At 39.5% G+C, this 19,980-nt stretch overlaps 1 protein-coding gene across 1 annotated transcript in view; it reads left to right on the forward strand.

The window, feature by feature from the left end:
- Positions 1–3,885: 3,885 nt before the first annotated feature.
- cntn3a.1 (contactin 3a, tandem duplicate 1) overlaps positions 3,886–19,980 on the forward strand; it is a 76,130-nt gene continuing 60,035 nt past the window's right edge. The window contains exons 1-2 of the mRNA XM_030732846.1: positions 3,886–4,401; positions 14,184–14,327. Of these exons, the coding sequence (XP_030588706.1) occupies positions 14,273–14,327 (55 nt within the window). The 5' untranslated portion in view covers positions 3,886–4,401; positions 14,184–14,272. The remainder of the gene's footprint in view (positions 4,402–14,183; positions 14,328–19,980) is intronic.

A 19,980-nucleotide genomic window follows, 5' to 3' on the forward strand; every position in this document is an offset into this window, starting at 1 on the left:
AACACAAAATCAAGTTAAAACACAGAAAATATCATGCACTGTTCTCACATTGACAAAGTCTGACATGACACAAACTTTGTACTAAAGACTGTAAACCCAGACTGATTTTGCCTGTAGGGCAACACTCAATTTTTTTTTATGGCTTCATGTGCGGCCAGGCTCTTCGGAAGGCAGATAAGGGATATCTGGTCAACACTGTTTGAGTCATTATCTACAAATCGAGATAGATTTAAAAAACCAAACATAAAGCTCAGTAATCATTGGTTGATGGCCAAAGGTTGGCCAAAGGAGGCTGCATTTTGGCAAATTTAATACCTGATTTTTTTTTTTGTTTTTCCCCTCTGTAAAGACTGTTTTCCTTCTTGCAACCAAAGTTTGCTTAAAATTGATCAATGACAAATGGAAACTGGAAAGCTTCTGGTTCCAAAAAGATTGTCCATTGCCTACAGCCTCTGCTATCATATCCAGTTATCTGCTTATAGCAATGGCTCCATGCATGACTGTAGAAAATTTTCAGGCTTTTTTGGGCTGTTAGAGTCTGCTGTGACCAGCATAAAATAAAGAGGAAAATCCATACAGCTCAAGTAGGATATTCTAACCCTAACCCACTGTAGTAAAACGTTATACAATACAAGCACTGTAATGTATTACAACAACTGGTCACATTTTGAAGGTAAATATCAGCGAGTGTCTTCATACCACGTGTATGTCTTGGGTTTAGCTGTACATCCTTTGGCCTTAAGAATAAACTCCAGTGTGTTGTCTGCATTGCTGAGCAGCTGCTTGAGACTGTGGATGTCCTGCATTTGATTCAAACTGAACGACATGATGCTGAGAAACAAGGGCAGGGAGGATGGCCCTAAGTGACTACTGCACACCCAGGCTACCATCTGTTGCAGAAATATTGCTCTAACAGACAGTTCAAATCTGCTTTCACCTCAGTAACTTTTCACACAAACACAACAAGTATCAAACCACATGTAGTTTGACAAGATCATGAAAACAGTAGAATTATGAATTAACAAAACGCATATCTTAGGTTACAATGTACACACATTTTTTTTTTAATTTGCTGCTTTCATGGATAATAATGACAAGTTCTGCCTCTTGTTTTTTCAGCAAGTTAGATCAGAGAGGTCAAGAGGATATGAGACACAAAATAATAACATGGAAGAATTTTGGCAAATTCCTTTTTTTATTTTTGAAGTGAAAAATATGAGAATATAGCTACTACAACAAACAAATCAATGATTTGTTTGTGAATAATTGCTGCACTATGTTTCTAGTGTTGCATAATACACTAAACAATACCAGCAGTATAATGCATACAAGTAAGTAAAATTGTTTGTGATTCAAGACAATATTTTATTTAAATGTTTTTTTTCCCCTTTTTATCTGCCTAGAAGCAGAGAATAAAATACCTTTTCGTGCTCTTCAGACTCCTGGCAGTGTTGACAAGTTTCTCATTTCAGCATCTTGTTTACGGCCTCGGGACAAAGAGAATTTGTGTAGTTAATTGACACCTTCCAAACTGCAATGAAAAGTTCATTGTTGCATAAAGATGGTGGCGTGCCGCACTTCTCTCGGTGGAGAGCACAGGGGAATGAGCAAAACTGCATGAGGTAAAACTCAGTTAGTTTTTCTTTGGAGAGAAATCATCACAGAAAAACGATTAGAAAATTTCCCTCCAGCCACGAGCATTAAAGAATTCATGAAATATCTGCCTTGTTGCAGATATTTGTGTTTAGAGTGGCTATACTATTAAGTGTTCCTTGGAGCTTTGATGTGCCATTATTAGCTGTGTGCATGAATGACTAAGGAATACTAAATGTTCATTCAGTGGGTTAATCCAAATATTCTTTTTTTCTCCCCCCATTGCCTTTCCAAAGCTTAGCGGGGCATTCATTAATTTCGTCTGTAATTATCACTTTACCATTGGCTCAAAAAGAAGTAGAATCTCTTAAGTCCCACTCAACATTATGAGCAGCTTATGAGCCAGAGGCCTAGCATATGTAATAAGTTCTGACTGAACTTTATGAGCTGGCAGTCTTTCTTGTGTTGTATACTACAAGTAATGATGTATGATTAACTGACAAATCTTGGACACAACTAAGTGTCTGCTGAAGCATTAATCATCATAATATACTTAAAGCATCAAAACAAATTCAGTGTGAAAGATGGTCCCTTTCATTGTTATTATTGCTATATTAATGTTTTATATTCTATATGCAATAGTGGCATGTAGCACAGACATCAAATGCACCAATAATAGTAAATGGACCTCTAAAGTGTTTAAAGTGGCAATAAGCAACTTTTTCATCTGCATCATTTTGGTTTGAAAACCTCCAGATTTACTATTCTAATAAATAGACAGGCTTTCTTTTTTTTGGTTTTTTAAAAATGCCAACTGAATGTTGCCTTGAAATCAAGTGAATGCCTATTTCATCCTCACTCTTGTTTGTTTTCCCTTCTCCTCCCATCACTCACCCTTTTCATCTTCTCTGCGTCTTCCAACAACAGGGTCTTTATTGTTTACCACAGTAACTCTAGTTGTTCCACCTTAAGCCATTTCAGCTACCTGGGGAAAGCTACTGCGAAACAACAAAAGCAAAAGTCAGAGTTGAACTTTTCTTGAATTTCCCAGGAACTTTGTTTTCCGAAGAAAAACAAAAGCTTTATAAGGAACCGATCTGCGCACCACTTGTGTAGTTATTCTACAACCATTACAGGGTACAATCAACATTTACTTCATGAGTTATAGTAAAAAACAAACAAACAAATGTCTCTTTAGGTACAAAAGTCTCTTTAGAGTATAATGACCTTACAGGATGAGAGTGTAAAGAACATCCTGTAACTTACTTCAGACTTTAAGTTCTCTTTCATTAACTGCTAATTTTGTGCTCTCATATTTTAAGTTAATATTTTTAAAAAAGAAGGTTATAAGTCATGCTTCCACTCACATTAAATAGTTAGCTATATTTTCACACTCATAATGGAGGGTGTGTTCACATCCACACCTGTGTTTTCAGTTATTCTGAGTGATTAGGCCTGCAGCCACATCAGAACAATTATATTATTATTATGAAACTGATAACATCAACTATGGCGTCATCACACTTTGCAGGTTTTAGAGTTGCGATATTGCGAACTGCTTGTGGCTTGCTGGGATACTCATGTGGAACAAACGTGGCTTGCTTTAGAACAGACACACTGGCTTGTGGAAACTCCAGGAAAAACATAAGCACAACTGATAAGACTGAAAATCACTGCATTCCATTTAGGTGAGCTTTGTTGTTGGGGCATGCTGGCTCACTCAACTTTTCATTAATGAAATATATTTCACCAAATTTGCATAAGTGAACATATTTTTTTTTGGAAAATGGCTTCGGAGCCATTTTAAGATTTTGCATACAACAGATGCTATCTGTTTGTAAAATATGATGGCTATTCTTTATAATAGGCAGTAAGAATTTCCCTTGATCAACTAAATGTCAAAATGAAATCATTAATCTGCGGTAATAACTTGTAACTCAGCGCTGCATAATTAGTAATTTTGGTGCTTAAGAAGTACAATTTTGTGACCGTCCGCGTTACCTCCCCAACAAAAAGGAATGGGACATACATACAATTACATATAATTTCGTTGGTGTTGTCTCATTACCCAGAAACAGACGAATAATAAAACGCGCAGTAACAAAAACTATAATTAAGAATTGATACGGATCAATTATATTGTAACCAGATAGGTGATCGTGTCATTCTGAGGAAAGGAAACTGTTGAGGACCTGCAGCGTGGAAAAAAAAAGCAGACCAAACCCTCCTGCATGCACCTCTGATGTCCCGTGTGCCACTGGCGCCGTGCGCGCAGGCAGTTGGAGTCCTTCTCTTGTGGACGAGCCGGACTCTCGCATTCAAAAAGCCAATTTCAAACAGATCGCGAACACTTTTGTGTTCCTTAAACGAATTAACTCAATAACTTACAATTATATAAATGTAAATAAATCAATAAAAACTATTCGCGCCGCAAACGACCGCCGCTTCGTGCTTGGTTTGAATCCGCCTGCCTGCGGTGCATGCGGGACTGTCGGGATAACCTATGTGAATGTGCCGGTGTGGAGAGCGGAGGACCGGGCTGCTAGCAACTACTCAGACTCTGAAAACCCCTGGGTTTGAGGGTGAAATGAGTAAAGGCTTACATTTGGGGTAGCCTGTCTCAAGGCGAGACAAGAGTTTGGGGGCATTTAGAGAGAGCAGCATCCGCACTTTGAAGAGACGAACTTAACTGTCGCCCTCTACTCGAGCTGGAGACCTGCTGGGGTGAAGGAGTGAGGAGCTGCGAGGTGTATCATGGATATACGAGAAGGGATAAACGTCAGCAAACACCACAGGAGATGTACTCAGGTAAGGAAATACAGTTATTTACTTTATTCAGTATTCTGTGTAAGCGGTAGCTTTCAATATTCCCGATACAGTCTTGATTATTTTTCGGTCTGTGCCGTATGAGGTTGTTGTTATCATCAGCCTACAACTTCCACTTCTGGCACCGAACTGAACTGGCCTTACTGTAAAGTAGAGTTAACCCCAATATTTCAGATATTTACCAAAACATGTTCGCAAGCAAGCTGCCTTGATGATTTGTGATAGTCTGCATTCAATTCGAACAATGATCCCAGCACGCAGCACACATATATTACACGTGCAGCGCTCAAATCGCACAAGTGACGGCATTGTGTCCGTGCCATTATTGCCACGCGCGAGTTAGAAAACTAACAGCTTTGGAATTCCAGCTGACTGGTTGCCATTTCTCATCAGATAATCACATTCTGCGTCCTCTAATTGCCATGGCCGTCATTTACCGTGCAGCTTTTTTCCCCCCCTGTGAGGCACAAATCCACCTATGAGTCTTCGTTCATTTAAAACCTTTTGGCAGAACACATTGTCGTCAGTGATCACCAGGGGATTGGAATCAGTCCAGTCTCATCATCTTTCCTTTTTCTTTGATTGCACCGCGCTCCACGCTTGATTGGCTCCGATTGTCTAAAGTCCTTTAGCATCGGACTCTGCTGGAAATAGTTAATCTCGTGAAATCAAGTGCCCATATGTTTCAGATGGATCTCCCTTGCTTGTGATTTTGCTATTAAGTAAATGGCTGTGCTTTTGCTATTAAGTGCATTAGAGGCGGCTTTTCTTTGCCTAACTCTTCTGTGACAGCGTGTTGCCTCTCTGTTTATGGGGATGCCTCAGGGAATGTCTCAAAGGTGTAAATACTGTCTTTTGTTTCATGTTGACATACAGTCAGTTGCATGTTTCTGGGGTAGTTGTAGGTTCCTAAAGCTACAGATTTTATTCCTTCCACTAACTCGGTAGTGTAGTCAGTCTTTTTTTTTTTTTTTTTTTTTTTAAAAACTGTATTAACGAGGTTGGAATTGTAGAGTTACTACATATCTCCTTGGGGAAGTGAGCTTATGGCTGGGCACGTTTCTGATGATGTCACCGGCACAGAAAGAGGAGGAGGGTGAACATGAAGTTCATAGTACCCCACTGAGCCTGGTCTGCATGAGGAGAGAGAAAGAGTTTAGACTGGACAAGGCTGGCACAGGCAAAAGTACTGCACGCATTCTGATTGGTGCAATTAGGGGTTGTCTTTTTTTTTTTAATTTAACAAGTAAGCAAATATAGTTGGATGAGCCACTTGTTTTCTTTAAAATTCAGTTTCAGCTTTGTGTTTCTGCTGTTCATACTTGCCTCTGTGTTCACATTACAAAGAAATGCAGAGTCTGGATGTTTTACCTGCAGAACTTTAGTCTTCATCTTTAATTCAGTTGTCTGTGCAATAAGTAAGTGGGACACCAGTGGTGCATAAACTAATCCACGTGGACAGTATGCTTACCTATTGCATTAAAAAGTAGAAAAAAAAAAGACTGCTTGAATTTCTTCTAATAAGAGTATTAATAATTACAGCTGTAATGAATACCACAGTATATTCACCACATACAGTTTCTTGTTTTACCTGTTCAGTAGAGCAACACATAATAATTCTTACATGCATACAATAAGAAAAATAAATAAGGTGCAGTTGCACTAGAAAATGTTTTTCTGGATTATGAAACCTAATGAAACACATGCAGCAAACAACTGTGTTGAAATTAAATAATACGTACTAATTGTAAACATGTATTGTTGGGAAAATGGGGGTGGGGGGATCTTTTATACACATGACAAATCTGTGCCAAGACAAGATCTCTCAATTTGAATGTGATTGTAACAAAAATGAGCAGGACACGAACTTCAGGAAAACTCGGAATATTTAAAAAAAAAAAAAAGTAAATAAACGTATTTTTGAAAGTGAAAGTAGCTTTTCTCAAGTTGTAGTTGTATTGCTATATATACATCATTGTTCATCTTTACAAAAAAGCAAATACACACACACTAGTCAAAAAAAAACCCCATCTGCACATGGACTGCACAAGTGTCTCCATTCCTGGACGAGTGCACGTTGCAGCTGTGCAATGATCACCGGTTGATGATGAGCCTCTGATGAGCACGTCGACCCAGCCTGTCCCAGGCATGTTCAGTAGGAGACATATCTGAACCAAATGCTGGCTAAGGAAGTATCTGGACATGGTTTTGATCCAGAAAGTCCTTCACTACTCTCGCAGGGGGGAGGCAGATATTGTGTTGCTCAAACAACTGCAGGGCGGGGTGCTGCCGCAAGAATGGCACGAGTGCAAGTTGGAGCACCTCATCTCGGTACCTCTATCTGGTCAGATTTCCACAGAGATGCAGCTCTCATTCACATGCCTGCCAACATCCATCATGCCAGTAGTCTGGCCAGTAGTCCTTGGTCAACTTCAGTCAGTCACGGCATGGCGGCACAGATCAGAATGTTCTGCATACACTGTTTTTTGTGTTCTGAGACCACTGGCTTGTGAATATCTATCTATCTATCTATCTATCTATCTATCTATCTATCTATCTATCTATCTATCTATCTATCTATCTATCTATCTATCTATCTATCTATCTATCTATCTATCTAATCTATCTATCTATCTATCTATCTATCTATCTATCTATCTATCTATCTATCTATCTATCTATCTATCTATCTATATGTTTCCCTAATTTTCATTTCTTTTGTTATGATTATTGTGCTTCTTTTTATGCTTTAGGCAATGGTGCTTAAGATGCTTAAGAAAACCTTAGATGATCTGTCTTCCTTACAGTAACAGCAGCTTGCCTTTTCTCCATCAAGGGCTGAGAATTACCTCCCATGATAACTGCTGAGATCAAGCAAGTCCTAAATCAGTGTATTTAAAGAACTATTAATTGGGAGGCTCTTATTATCCTAATTGGGATCCTTAATTGGTACTTTAGTAAAAGCATGTGCACTGGGATTGTCGGCTTGTGCCTAAAAGCATTTATAGAGAGTTAAAATCACTTGTAAGACATGGCGAGGCAGGTTTATTTGTAGAGTTCACTTGCCCAAGGCAATGAAAGTTTGACCCTCTGGTAACAAAACACATTAATGCATTAAGATTTAAAGAAACATAAAGTAAAATTAAGCACACTATGCAAGCACCTAAAAAGCACTTACTGACTAGGCCAATCTAGTCTCTATGTTTTATTTCCAATAAAATAAAACGTCACAACCAATTACACAATCGTGTACATATCTTACTTGTTTTAGGTTATTTCAATGAATTCATTGCTATGGGTTTAACGATACAAGCAGCAATGCTTCTGGTTTTCTGTACTGGGTTCTAAATTATTACCATATACTGGCTCATTATGCTAAAATTTGGTCTTGGAGCATGTATGCAAGCAGGGAGAACCTTTCAACATACTCAGTTGCTCTTGTCACAGGGGAGATTGGAATGAGCACGTTAGCGGAGTGCCCCTGGTGCGGTCTGGAGAAATGAAAAAGCTGGCATGTGTTATGTCATGCCTGCGGCTTGTGTGCTTAGATCAAAACACTATTAGTCTCTTTGTCTTGTGCCACTATTTGAGGTAGAATCTTGGCTGGGGAATACATTGGCACTTCCCTTGCCTCCCGCAGTGTGCCATTTGTGAAGAAGGGGGGAAAAAAAATATTTGGGCATACATAAAATCTTTAGCTAAAGAAAGTTTTGAGGTTATTTATTATATGCACATAAATTCTTCTGTGAAACTTCAAGATTGCACTTGGGTTGAATGTGTATAGCTAGTACAATAAGAAATACAGGAAGAAGTAGGACAGTCAAAATGTGCAAGGGGCTACAAAGACAGATAGAGCTTAAAATTCAGTAACACCCATACTGAGAATGAAATACAAAACAGCCTCTACAAAAATAAATAACAATAGAACAACATGTAAATGCATATCATTATGAGCACCACTTATCTGGGAGGTGCTCGGTAAGACCATACAAGTCATGTCATATTTGCCACTACTACTAGTCTCAAGTTGAGCATCGTGCAAAAATACATTTTGAATGACTGGAGGGGTACTCAGAGCTGTGAGATGTGCCACACGTGCAAAGAAAACACTGATCGAGCTGGTGTCTGCAGATTAAGTGAAGCCACAGCTCAGGTGATTAAAGATGCAGCATTGTATGCCATTCCTCCTGGTCTCATCTCGTTCCTGCAGAGTGTGGGAGTCTGGCCTCATTCATGATTCAGAGCTCGGGGGCTGGAAGGGGGTGGAGTGAGTGTGTGCGTGTGTGTGTGTGAGATGAGCATGGTTTTTAGTGTGAATTTTATCTTCATCTGGACTCTTCGACCAAAGGGACCCAGAGTATCCTTCTATTAATATATTTTTAAGCCCTGAAAAACTGATGGCAGCTGAAAGATCGGGTGTAGGGGAGAGGGTCGAATCAGTTGCCATCACTGTCAAAGTCTGCAGCTGACTGAACTGTAGTCTATGGTTTATAAGCTCCAGCTGGTGCTGTCAGAGAACAAGGGGATGAGCGGTGTCACTTTGACAACGCTGAAATTTGGAGGAGTGCTTTGTCTCCCCAAATCTGAAGCTTCCCCCGAAGCAGCTGCGTATCCTCAAAAGTCTAATGAAACACTCCGTTTTGCATTCAGAGTTTCTGCTGTTCTCATAAGCTGCTTTAAGTCAGAGAAGATTTGAAGTTTAACTCATCAGTTGATTGACAGAAAATGAATAATCACCTTTTAGATATTGAAGTACATTTTTTTAATGTAAAAATGCCAAATATTTGGTGGGTTTTGCTCCTTAAATGTGGATATTAGCTGATTTTTCCCTGTCTTACATGTGCAAATAAATTCAGCATCCTTGGGTTTTGGTTGGACAAACAACCATCTCTGCTCTGTCTCATTTCTTGACTCAGCAGTTGATTAAATTAAAATGACTGAAAAAGGAAAACAATAGTTGCAGGCTATAGGAAATAATTAGGAGAAATTTAAAAAATCATATATATGATAACATCATTAAATACAAAAGAAAACGTAAAGCCTGGTTGGTTGGATGCCTGACTGCTGATAAGACTGGTGGTTTGACATACATCACGCTACAAACACAAGAGGGAAAACTGTGGTTGGAGCCCTTTAAAATGACTGAGACCAAGTTGTCGGAAAAAATTCCTCATTTATCAAGGACCAGGCGCAAACGATCAGCTTCCGGTATAAGCGCTTTTATTCTTGTAAGAAGGTAACAGTAACAGTCAGCTAGACAGCGTCCTGAGGCTGCACACTTGAGAGCCTTTCAGAGCATTTTATACATGTGATTACATCTAAGGCGTGACCTTTTACACAGAAGGGAGCTTTGATAAGGATGGAGACCATTGACAGTTTGACGCAGTTTTCTCCTATTCTGCACCCGGTTACAAACAGGCAACCAGTTACTGGTAAACAATTCATATAAGCATTGATTATTATAACTAGCAAAAAACCTATTTTTCTAACTTATGTTGGATGTCTTACAGTCTCTGGCTTTGAAATTGCTGCTGTGAAGACAGGAACCAGGCCTGTGAGCACCTGCAGTCAGTTCCCATCTTCAAAGTGGCTTTGGTGCTTCAAGATGTGATGAACTAGCAGTATTATTATAGTATTATTATTGTAGGGTCTTTACCCGCAATACAAAGCACCTTGAGGCGACTGTTTGTTGTGATTTGGTGCTATATAAATAAAATTGAATTGAATTGAATTAAAACGGTGTCAGTCTGCTATCAGTTTGTGATTGAACGGAGTCAAGTTGGTAATTACATGCAATCTGCTTGTGATAATATGGCAATTAACTGTGATAACGAGGTAAAAATCACAAATCTGCTGTAATCTGCATTGAGAAGTTCAAATTAAGTTCATGTTAACTATTTACATTCAGAGTCCAGCCAGAATCTCAGAGATCTGAAATAGAAATTCAGAAATTTCCCCACAGATAGTGAAGAAGTTGTTGCCGGACAGCGATTTAACTGCAAATTGACACAGGTGCACAGCAGCATTGCTTTTATATGGGAATATAATCAGGATACAACCAGTTGGCAATCAGCTGAGTTGAGACCTCTATTGCAAAGAGATTCATTGCAGGTGAGTTGCACTCATAAGTGCAGATTGACTCAGGTTGATTGTAATATTTTGGAAATCTGTCTGCATTTCTAAATTAGACAGCAGTTATTTGCAAGTCTTTGACAATCTGAGTCAGACCATGATTGTTTGGAGGCAGGTTGCCTCCCACCCTGCAACCTGTGCAACTGCCTTGCAATTGAAAGCGGTTGCTCAGAAGCTGTGAGTGTTGCACGCTCAACCTCCGGGTGACAATCTGGTTGCTCCTACTACTTGGAATTGGTTGCAGAGTGTGAAAAAATTTAATGTTGTCACCAGGCAACCTCCAATTTTTTTCCTTGTCACAAGGAGGTTGTATTTGAATCTGATAGATTCAATTTATATTGCTTCTCAGTGTTGTGGCACTAGAGGAATAACTTACACTGACAGTAAATAACATGACAAATATTGACATTTGATTGATGTTGAGGGTGTCAAATTTGACACTTTAATGAAAAGCTTATGATAATGAGGCTATAATATACAATGATATAGCTGACCAAAAGAAAATCTTGGTCTGCTGAAATAATGCGTACTTTTCAGCCAGTCGAGAAAAAAAAAATCATGAACATGAACTAAATCTGCCACAGTGCACTTTACCTGCGAGCCTTACTCTTTTAGCCTAAATGAATTATAAATAAACAAAACAAAGAAAAAAATCCAGTATTTGTTCCATAGTAAAGAACTTTACCACAGTCAAAGCAACCAACTCAGCAGCAGATCTTGTTCCAGCATGTTCCAGCCCATATTCGTACGATTACCATAATAAGAAATCTATATCAACTCTTAATCGCAGCACAAGAACTTTTGGGTTTTGACCAGCAAAATCCACCAATTCTGTTGTGATATCATTTTCCTTTTGATGACAAACCATCCAGCTCGATTTGGGGAATGGCTGCTACTCAAGCTGTCGAAGGAGTTTAAACCAAACATAGACTAAACATAGTGAAATATGTCAATTCAGACATTTTCAGACTTAAAGCTTCAAAGCTGTGCTGGGGGTTTTCTTTATGAAAGCATCAGGGACGATTTGGTCAGATGAGCTCACACTGACTAGCCGACCTGAAAACTCCAGCCTAATAACACGACGAGTGACGAGAAGAAGACAGCACTGTTAGTGAGGCAGAGGAGGCAAGGCAGTGTTTGTGTGTCAACTCGCTGCTTGAGAGAAGAAATAACGGGGCCTCACAGCTGGTACTGGTAAACTGTGACAAATGAGAATGGAAACCATTTCAAATATTCTGATTTGATTTGTATTGAAAATCTATTTTTGACAACAGCGTTACCTCCCAAAAATGGATGGTTTTGAGTCACTCCCTCAGACGGGAATACGGCATTTGACAAAGATAAAAGCCGTTTGTCCATCGCAGTGTCGCAACCAGTTAAGGCATCATCCAAAAAGAAAGAAACCATTTAAACGTGCGTTCTTCATTACATGCAGTGCTTCCATTTTATTCTCCTTTTATGTCATCTGCATTTGTGCAGTGAGAGGCTGACTTTGCAGCTGCGTTCCATTTAAGTGTTGTTGAGTTTGTGCAAATTGGGTCAGGAAATGTTTAGGCCAGGACTGTCACTGCAGCCTTGATCATATTCCATTTTTCAACCACTGACTTTTTTTTCCAGACATGAAAGAGGTTGGAACTTGAAAGGCAAAGTTTGAAAGCCTTCCTTATCATTAACTTTCATCTCCTAAAGCAAACAAATGAGAGAATCAATTTGTGATGAAAGTAAGTCATTGGCCTTGTCACTACTACTTAAGGTCATGAGGCTAATCAATTTGCACTGAATAGGAAGTCAAATGCTGCCGTGGACACTCCCCAACTCCCCTAGCCATCATCTTAGTGCTGAGCTTTGTTGGATCAAAAAGCTTTCTTTTACACCCCCCCCCCACTAACCCTGTTGTCTGATGTCTCGTGTCTCAAGGCTTGCAGCCTAATAGAGATCAAAAGATTGGTGTTAGAGGCTCGCAGATAGTAGCTTTTTTGAATGGGGTGTCTCAGTAGTTCACACATTCCGGTCGTGTCCACTTGTGTTGCTGTCAGGGTGGGATAAATTAACTTTAGATGACCAGACTGTAAAACGTTTAATGGCTGACAAAACAATTACTTGAACAGTTTTTGAAAACATGAAGTGTTTGTCACAAGTGCGAGTGTCAAATTGCAGTGACAGTTCAATCTGCAGCATGCGGTGACACACATATTTACTTCAAGAGTCAAATTAAAAGCCGCTAATTTATTTTACGCATACATGTTACATTAGATGTCGTCCAGACATTCAAGCAGCACGGGATGAGTGTGCGCCTAGAATCGTAAGACTCTCAGTTTTTCAATTAAAGACATGGTGTTGAGTAATTTATTCAGCACATTTCTCAGAATTACTCCCTCAAAGAGGCACGTTCCAAAAATATCCAGGAGCACTAGAAGGGATTTGAAGTCTCTCTGTTTTATTAATGAAAGCCAACATTTACTCCTGACATTTGCATCGTAATAACTGCGAGATAAGTTGGAACTAAGATGACTCTCTAAACCCAATCTCCCTAATGAGATTTATAGGGGAAAAGTGTTGCCTTTAATGCTTTACTACATGCAGAAGGAAGAATAGTGTAGGCAAATTTTTCAGGGACGCAGCTGATATATTCATATAAGCATCAGTATGCTCTATCATACTTTACTGTGGTGCAAAGATAGAAGGCGCAATCTTTCAGTTGTCTTCACTTTTTTTGGCACTCGGCTCCTTATAGACTGTACTGTATGCTCTTATAAATGTTTTTCCTGCCATTTATTTCAGCATGCTTATGGTCTGTAGTCAGACGAAGCTGTACCATCAGTCAGTTAAATGTACCGGGGAGAGTCAGTTTGAACAAAGACAATGGCTAATTTCCTCCCTTCATCTTTTTTCATTCCATAACCAGCCTCCCATACGCAAACATTTATCTGCCGCTTTATCAGAAAGGATCTTAGCTATCAGCATGTTAGGGATGTACGAGTATTTAAACAAATAAACAGGCTACATCATTGTTTATTAGTGATGGGAGAAGTATGACTCATTATCATATCACAACGTTTTTGGAACTTCATTTAAGTTGAAGGAGAGATAAATTGTAGTTCAGCCTTTGAGAAAATCAATTGTGAGTCTCCTGGGGGACTGAAAATGGTTTTGTGCTGTGTACAGTCAGCTATTTGTGTCAGAAATACATAATCCCTCTCGCTCAGATGAAATCCAGGAGCCAGGACACTACTTTATTACATGCTAGGGATGTGTCTGACAGCCAGCTTGCTTTTTGTTTTGTCTCAGCAAGTTTGAGCACAAGCAGGCAATCCCTTTATGTTTCTTTTACAGAAGCGATCCCTATTATGCAATGTTAAGCACACTTAAGCAAGCTCTACAGCAGTGGAAGCCTTTTGTGCTCCAGGATCTGCAGCTACAACAAAAGCACCTGCTAAACGTTACCTGTTGATAAGGACAAAATGCCTTTAGACTTTCTTTTGGTTTCAAGATGTCAATATTCATTTCATTGTCCTTTTGTGTTGCCTTGCAAACACGGGCAGTTACTGTTCTTGTGAAATCGAACCGATTTGAACAGTGATTGGTGATTGTGAATGTTTAATGCCCCCCCCCCCCTTTTTTTTTTTTAACAGAACAACAGAGAACGTGCGGGAAAGGACAAAGCTGTGATTCTACACACCTGTGATTGGATGTGAGCTTGTATTAACCTGAGACCATTAAAATGGAGTTGCTATGGAAACTTATACTGCTGCTGTCATTGGTGGAGCGTCTGGCAGGTAAGCCTCTCAAATGTGTACTTCTTGTGTCGCTGCATATGGTCTGTGTTGAAGTCAGAACAGATGGCACTTAAAATTAAAATAGAAAAATAAAAGGTTTTTAAGGACAAGTGTGCCCAAAGCTTTGAACAATTTTACAAATGTTAGGAAATGTTCGCGTTGTCATCCTTTTATTGGCAGCTCAAGGCAGTGAATCAACATTCTCTCAGTTGTGCATAGCAACTATGTCTTTTTTTTTTTTTACCAGGCAGTGCATCCTGTTGCAAAAAACAATCAGCCAGGTTTCCATCTCTGAAAGGCAGCCTCTTTCTATCAGTGCAGCGTGCAGTCATTCATTTTAAATAGCATCTCAATTGTTACCTAAATGAGACTGCACCGGTCGTAGCACAGGAATCTTGCTTGTGATCTTGCTTTTAATGAGAAACCTAATTTTCCTCCCTTACAAATTGTTCAGGGTCAAACGGTTGTTCTCTGCAGAATGTCAGAGTTTGAAACTGAGAACAAGATGAATAAGGGCTTTGTTGCATGTGCACGGTATCTTGAGGAATGAGTAATCTTTCAAGTTGCCTTGCTCAAAATCAGCAGCCACTCCTCACAGCTGGGACCTAAAATAATTAGTGTGCGTGCATGTGTTTGTGACTGTCATTGTGTGTATTTGTGTGCGCACGCGGGTCTTTTTTTCCAAAAGCGCAACGGCATGTCGGCACCTAAATTTGCCTACATGGCAATTAGCACCACTTATCAGTAAATCCAGTACACATCAGTGGATGTCTAATGAGGCTTTCCTCAGGGAACTGTGACTCACTATGGGATTAGGATCTACACCGCAATTCTGGATTGCATATTATGTCCTACTTAAGCATTCTCTTAAACATACAGAGAAGAGTGTCTTTGACATCGATGGAAATCCTGGAAGAGTTCTGATGTCAGACAAACTGCCTAAAGGAGACAATTTAGGTCTGCAGTCTGTTCAGTCACAAAATTTACTCTTGCAATCACGAGCCGCAGAACCCACATTCAGACTTTGCTATTCAAAGCAATTTAATGCTTAACAAAGGAGCAGAGGGCAAATCATTTCTGAAAAGCATTGTGTTGCACGCCCCTTGCTTCAGTCCTGAGCCTGACATTCACAGTTGGTAACACCGAGTAACTGAGCATTAATATTCAGTATGGGGTTACATTACATTGCTCTACTTACAACAGAAAAGTGTGGCGCAATATAACAGACCTTCAAAGTCTCTGTGTTCCACGAAAGACATGATAAGCCTTTTAGCATGCAGACCTGCAGTACTGGGTAGAGGATGTACAGTGTTCTTTTTAGGTAGGTTATTTATCAAGACTCTGTTCTGGTTCTCTGCTTCTTTTATTATTTTTTTTAAACAGTAAGTATTGGCTGTGTGGGAGAGCCGTGAGGCCAAGGGAAAGTCATCCCCATAGTGAGTTCATCTGAAGTTAACCATAACCACCTTTCCCCCTATTTCTCTCTGAGGGTTTGAATGGCCTGTTGCATGGGTGTGCACTGTATACAGGAATGAGTAAGACAGAGCAAGAGAGCAATCATGATGCGGTTTGCCCGCATAGAAGCAGCTAACCTTCATAGTAGGGATGCAGCAAACCAATAACAGATCCTCAAAAAGCTAGATTGAGTCTGACAACAGGCCAAGCTACGGGGCCAATTTAATTCTGTGATTTCAGTGTTTATCAAGCCATGCTTAGTAAAAGGCAAGCCGAGTGAGAAGCACTGCATCTGGTTGCTAAAGGAAGAGCTATCATATCATGGAGGAAGGGTCAGCAGTTTGGGGGTATTTCACACCTGCAATATCGATAGCCTTTCTTTGCATGTTTGTAATAGTTTTTGGGTTGACTGCAAAATGTGGTCAAGCGAGAACAGTGAGATTGGGAGTAAGGAAACTAACATGACCATAAATAACAACAGTATGCAGTAAGCTAATGACTCATGTGAATAGCGGTCTAAACATATACTTTTATTTATGATTTTGATTTTCTTTGTCTGATTAATCAGTCAGACAGGTTTAATTATTTCTGCATGGTCATTTGAATTTCAGCTTCATTTCTAATCTTGGATTCCAAAAATTATGGAAACAAGCTAGTTAAAAATAATTACTTGTTATGATTTTCTTTTTCACTAAAAATCTCTCGTTTTGAGTTATAAATCAAAGGTACCTGTTTCATTCATTGAACTGTGTGCCCGTCAGTTCAAGCACTTCAGCAGTTCATAGACGGAGAGTCTTTAAGTCAAAAAGATCTATTTAGCAGAAGTTAAAGTTGTAAAATGTTTTGTTTAGTGGAAGGAGGATTTGTAGTTGCAGCTGCCTTTGTCTCCGGATCGCCAGTGGTCTCTTACCCAGTTTGATTTTGGTGTTGAGCTTTTGGTTAGCTGTTACCACTGCATTGCTCTCTGTGTAACTACTGTGCAGGTCTCACAAGGCATGCATGCGTCTTGCTTCAGCTGCTGGTTGAACCGTCTGCCATCTCAGGTTGGGGAGGCTAGCAGGGACCAGTATGGAATGTCAGCTGCCCCTGTGAAATGAGCTTTTAGGTCAAAAAGACCCCCCTACTCTGGACCCAACTCCGACCCTGTGTCCTCTACCATGACCGTCCCCATTTTTTTAAAATAGTTTTTTAATGTTTTTATCTGATGTTGTTTTGCACAAACAGTAAATGAATGATTTCTACTCTTTTTCTCAGAGTGGAGAAAGCAGCTTATTAATGTAACACTGGTGCCAGAGTGAGACTCATTGTTGACCAAAGCCAGTGTACTGGTATCATAGCGGACCTGAAAATGCTGGATTGTTGCATCTCTACTTCACACAGCAATCCACTTCAAACATTTTCTTGCAACTCTGTTTTTTTTTGTCATACTGTTTTAACACAGTCGGCAGAGCATCATTGTCATCAAGATTTATTACTCAAGTAGAAAAAATAGGGCAGCACGGTGGCGTAGTGGTTAGCACTGCTGCCTCACAGTTAGAATACCATCTGAAAGGCCTGGGTTCGATTCCTCGAACCCAGGCCTCTCCCTCTCTCTGTGTGGAGTTTGCATGTTCTCCCCGTGCTTGCGTGGGTTTCCTCCCACATTCCAAAGACATGCACTTACTGGGGTTAGGTTAATTGGCTAATCTAAATTGCCCATAGGTGTGAATGATCGTGTGAGTGTGAAAGATCGTCTGTCCCTCTGTGTTGGCCCTGCAACAGGCTGGCGACCTGTTCAGGGGGTACCCTGCCTCTCGCCCTATGACAGCTGGGATAGGCTCCAGCCCCCCGCGACCCTTAACAGGACGTGCGGAAGCGAATGGATGGATGGATGGATGGATAGTAGAAAAAATAATATGAGAAATAAATAATTTCTGCTTAATTAAAAACTAAATTCTAAAATATTCAAATAAATCAAGCAGGTAGTAAACAGCAATCTGTCATTAGGAAAAGATGAGGGAAAGAAAGACTCATTTGCTCTGCATATTAGCTCTTATTACACAGCAACTTGCCAAAACCAATCATCTTTTGTTGCTAAATATGAATTTTAACACTTTACTCAAGCATCTGCCTAAAAAATAATCTGCAGTCATAGAAACATCTATAGTTGGCATTAAAGGACTACATTTTTAGCAAAGGTGGAAATAAAAAGAAGTAAAACCTTTCAGCTGAACTGGTTTAATCAGCAATCAGCTGTTTTGTTTGCTTCATAGTAATTGAGGATTAACATTGTGAAAGTGGGTGTCTTCACCTTCCAAGAAGTCATGTTTTTTTTTTTTGGCACAGGGTCTTGATGTATAATTTGATTAAAAAATATTTAATCATAAAGGATTTTAAAGTGATATAATTAGCTGTCAACTTTTCAGAAATCACTCTTCTCAGCCTGCCCAATTGGAGATAAGTATTAAAAAAAAGCTGTAATGACTTTTCATTATGCAGAGCTGAAGTACTGTAGCTTGGCACAGCAGCCGTGCCACCAGGGCTTGCCATGGCTTTGTTTCGTTTACGTGTTGTGGAAACCTCTAAGCTTTGAAAGCTAGATTCCTGTTTAAGTGTCCGTCTTTAGGCACTAATCACAAGTGACTGTGTTTCAAATTAAGGGACCAAATTTGAGAGGACACATACTTGCTGTGGGGTCTTGTGGTCCTACCCTAAAAAACCCATTGTCTGATTAGCAGGTTAACAGCAGGTTGGTCGATAAAGTTAGCTAATGTTGACTCGCAGATCAGCAACAAGTTTGGCTGAAGCAACTTCCAGAAATGATTCCAAAAAACTTCCTAAAATGATTTTTTATTAGTTGTTTTTGACAGTTGCTGAGAATAGTAAAAATGATCATTGACATAGGCTGCTAAAATATAATCATATGATTTTGCAGACTGCATAATGATATGCTTACTTTTCAAAGTAAACATATCATTATGCACATCTTTATGATTGGTGGCAAAACGTCGCTCCCCTAATTGTATGACAGGGATGCATTTGCTCTGCTTGCATCATAGCTAAGTAGAAGGGAAAACACTTGTGCTGAACAAACCAAACGGGAAAACAAGAAAAAAAAAAAAAAAAAAAACACATTCACGTTGCTTATCTCGTTTATGTGCATTTGCTTATTTTGAGCATATTTTGAGAGTCTTTGCTGGGATTTTTCCTAAGCTCTTTGTTTCACTGTGCGCTTTGACAAGTGTGTAAAACCCCTTCTCTCGACACACTTGGCAGGAACAAGCAGAGGACAGACTGGTGAAATTAAGATAACATTACTGATTGCTGCGAGTGCTGTAAAGGCAGCTCTTTACTACATTTAGCAACATTTAGTGAGTGCAAAACTGATCTGATACAACAGGTAAACATCAGCCAGTGTATTTGTGAATGCCATAGGCTGGTGGTGGTCAAAAAGACTTTCAGCTAATGAAGATGTTTGGCTGAAATATTAGAGGACTTCCTTTTCCCAACAAAGCAACAAAGCTGATTTAATTTAGATGCGGTTCTGTAAGTATTTTTTAAGATAAACCTAAAAACAAAAAGTTTTATATGACACAGCCAGCTGTCACTCTTAATATACTAGAAAACACTACATGTGTTTGTGATGCCAATGAAAATGAAGGGCAGGTTTTGGCCAGCATTCTAATACAAAATAATTTAACAACTTTTACTTTCCTTTGTACCCTCATGTATGAATCTAAGATGAGTGTAGTTTCAAATATTGACTCACTCACTGATTCATCAGTACGTGGCAAAGCCTTTAGGAATCCTTAAGCAAGATTTCAGTGTCTTTGAAGTTTTGTAAAGGCCTAGAAGATGTGGGACTGTTCCTCTGTGAATCTTCCTCCCATAGCTAATGTTTTTTGCTTCGTCCATGAATAATGAATACCCAGTTTAAATGCTTTTCCATCCACAGTACAGTGTCATATAGATGTAAATTCATTTACCTATATGACGTATTATTGCTTGTGAATTTCATCCATCCATCCATCCATCCATCTTCAGGTCACAGTGGCAGCAGGCTAAGCAAGGTAATCAAAGCATCCCACTCCCAAGCAACTGTTTCCAGTTTCTTTTGGAAGATCCCTAAATCTTCTCTCTCTTCTCTCGGCTGGATGTGCTCAGAAAGCCTCTAAAGGAAGGTACCCAAGAGCTATCCTAATCAAATTCCTAAACCACC

The sequence above is a fragment of the Archocentrus centrarchus genome, chromosome 7 (assembly GCF_007364275.1).
Source record: "Archocentrus centrarchus isolate MPI-CPG fArcCen1 chromosome 7, fArcCen1, whole genome shotgun sequence".
Lineage (NCBI taxonomy): Eukaryota > Metazoa > Chordata > Actinopteri > Cichliformes > Cichlidae > Archocentrus > Archocentrus centrarchus.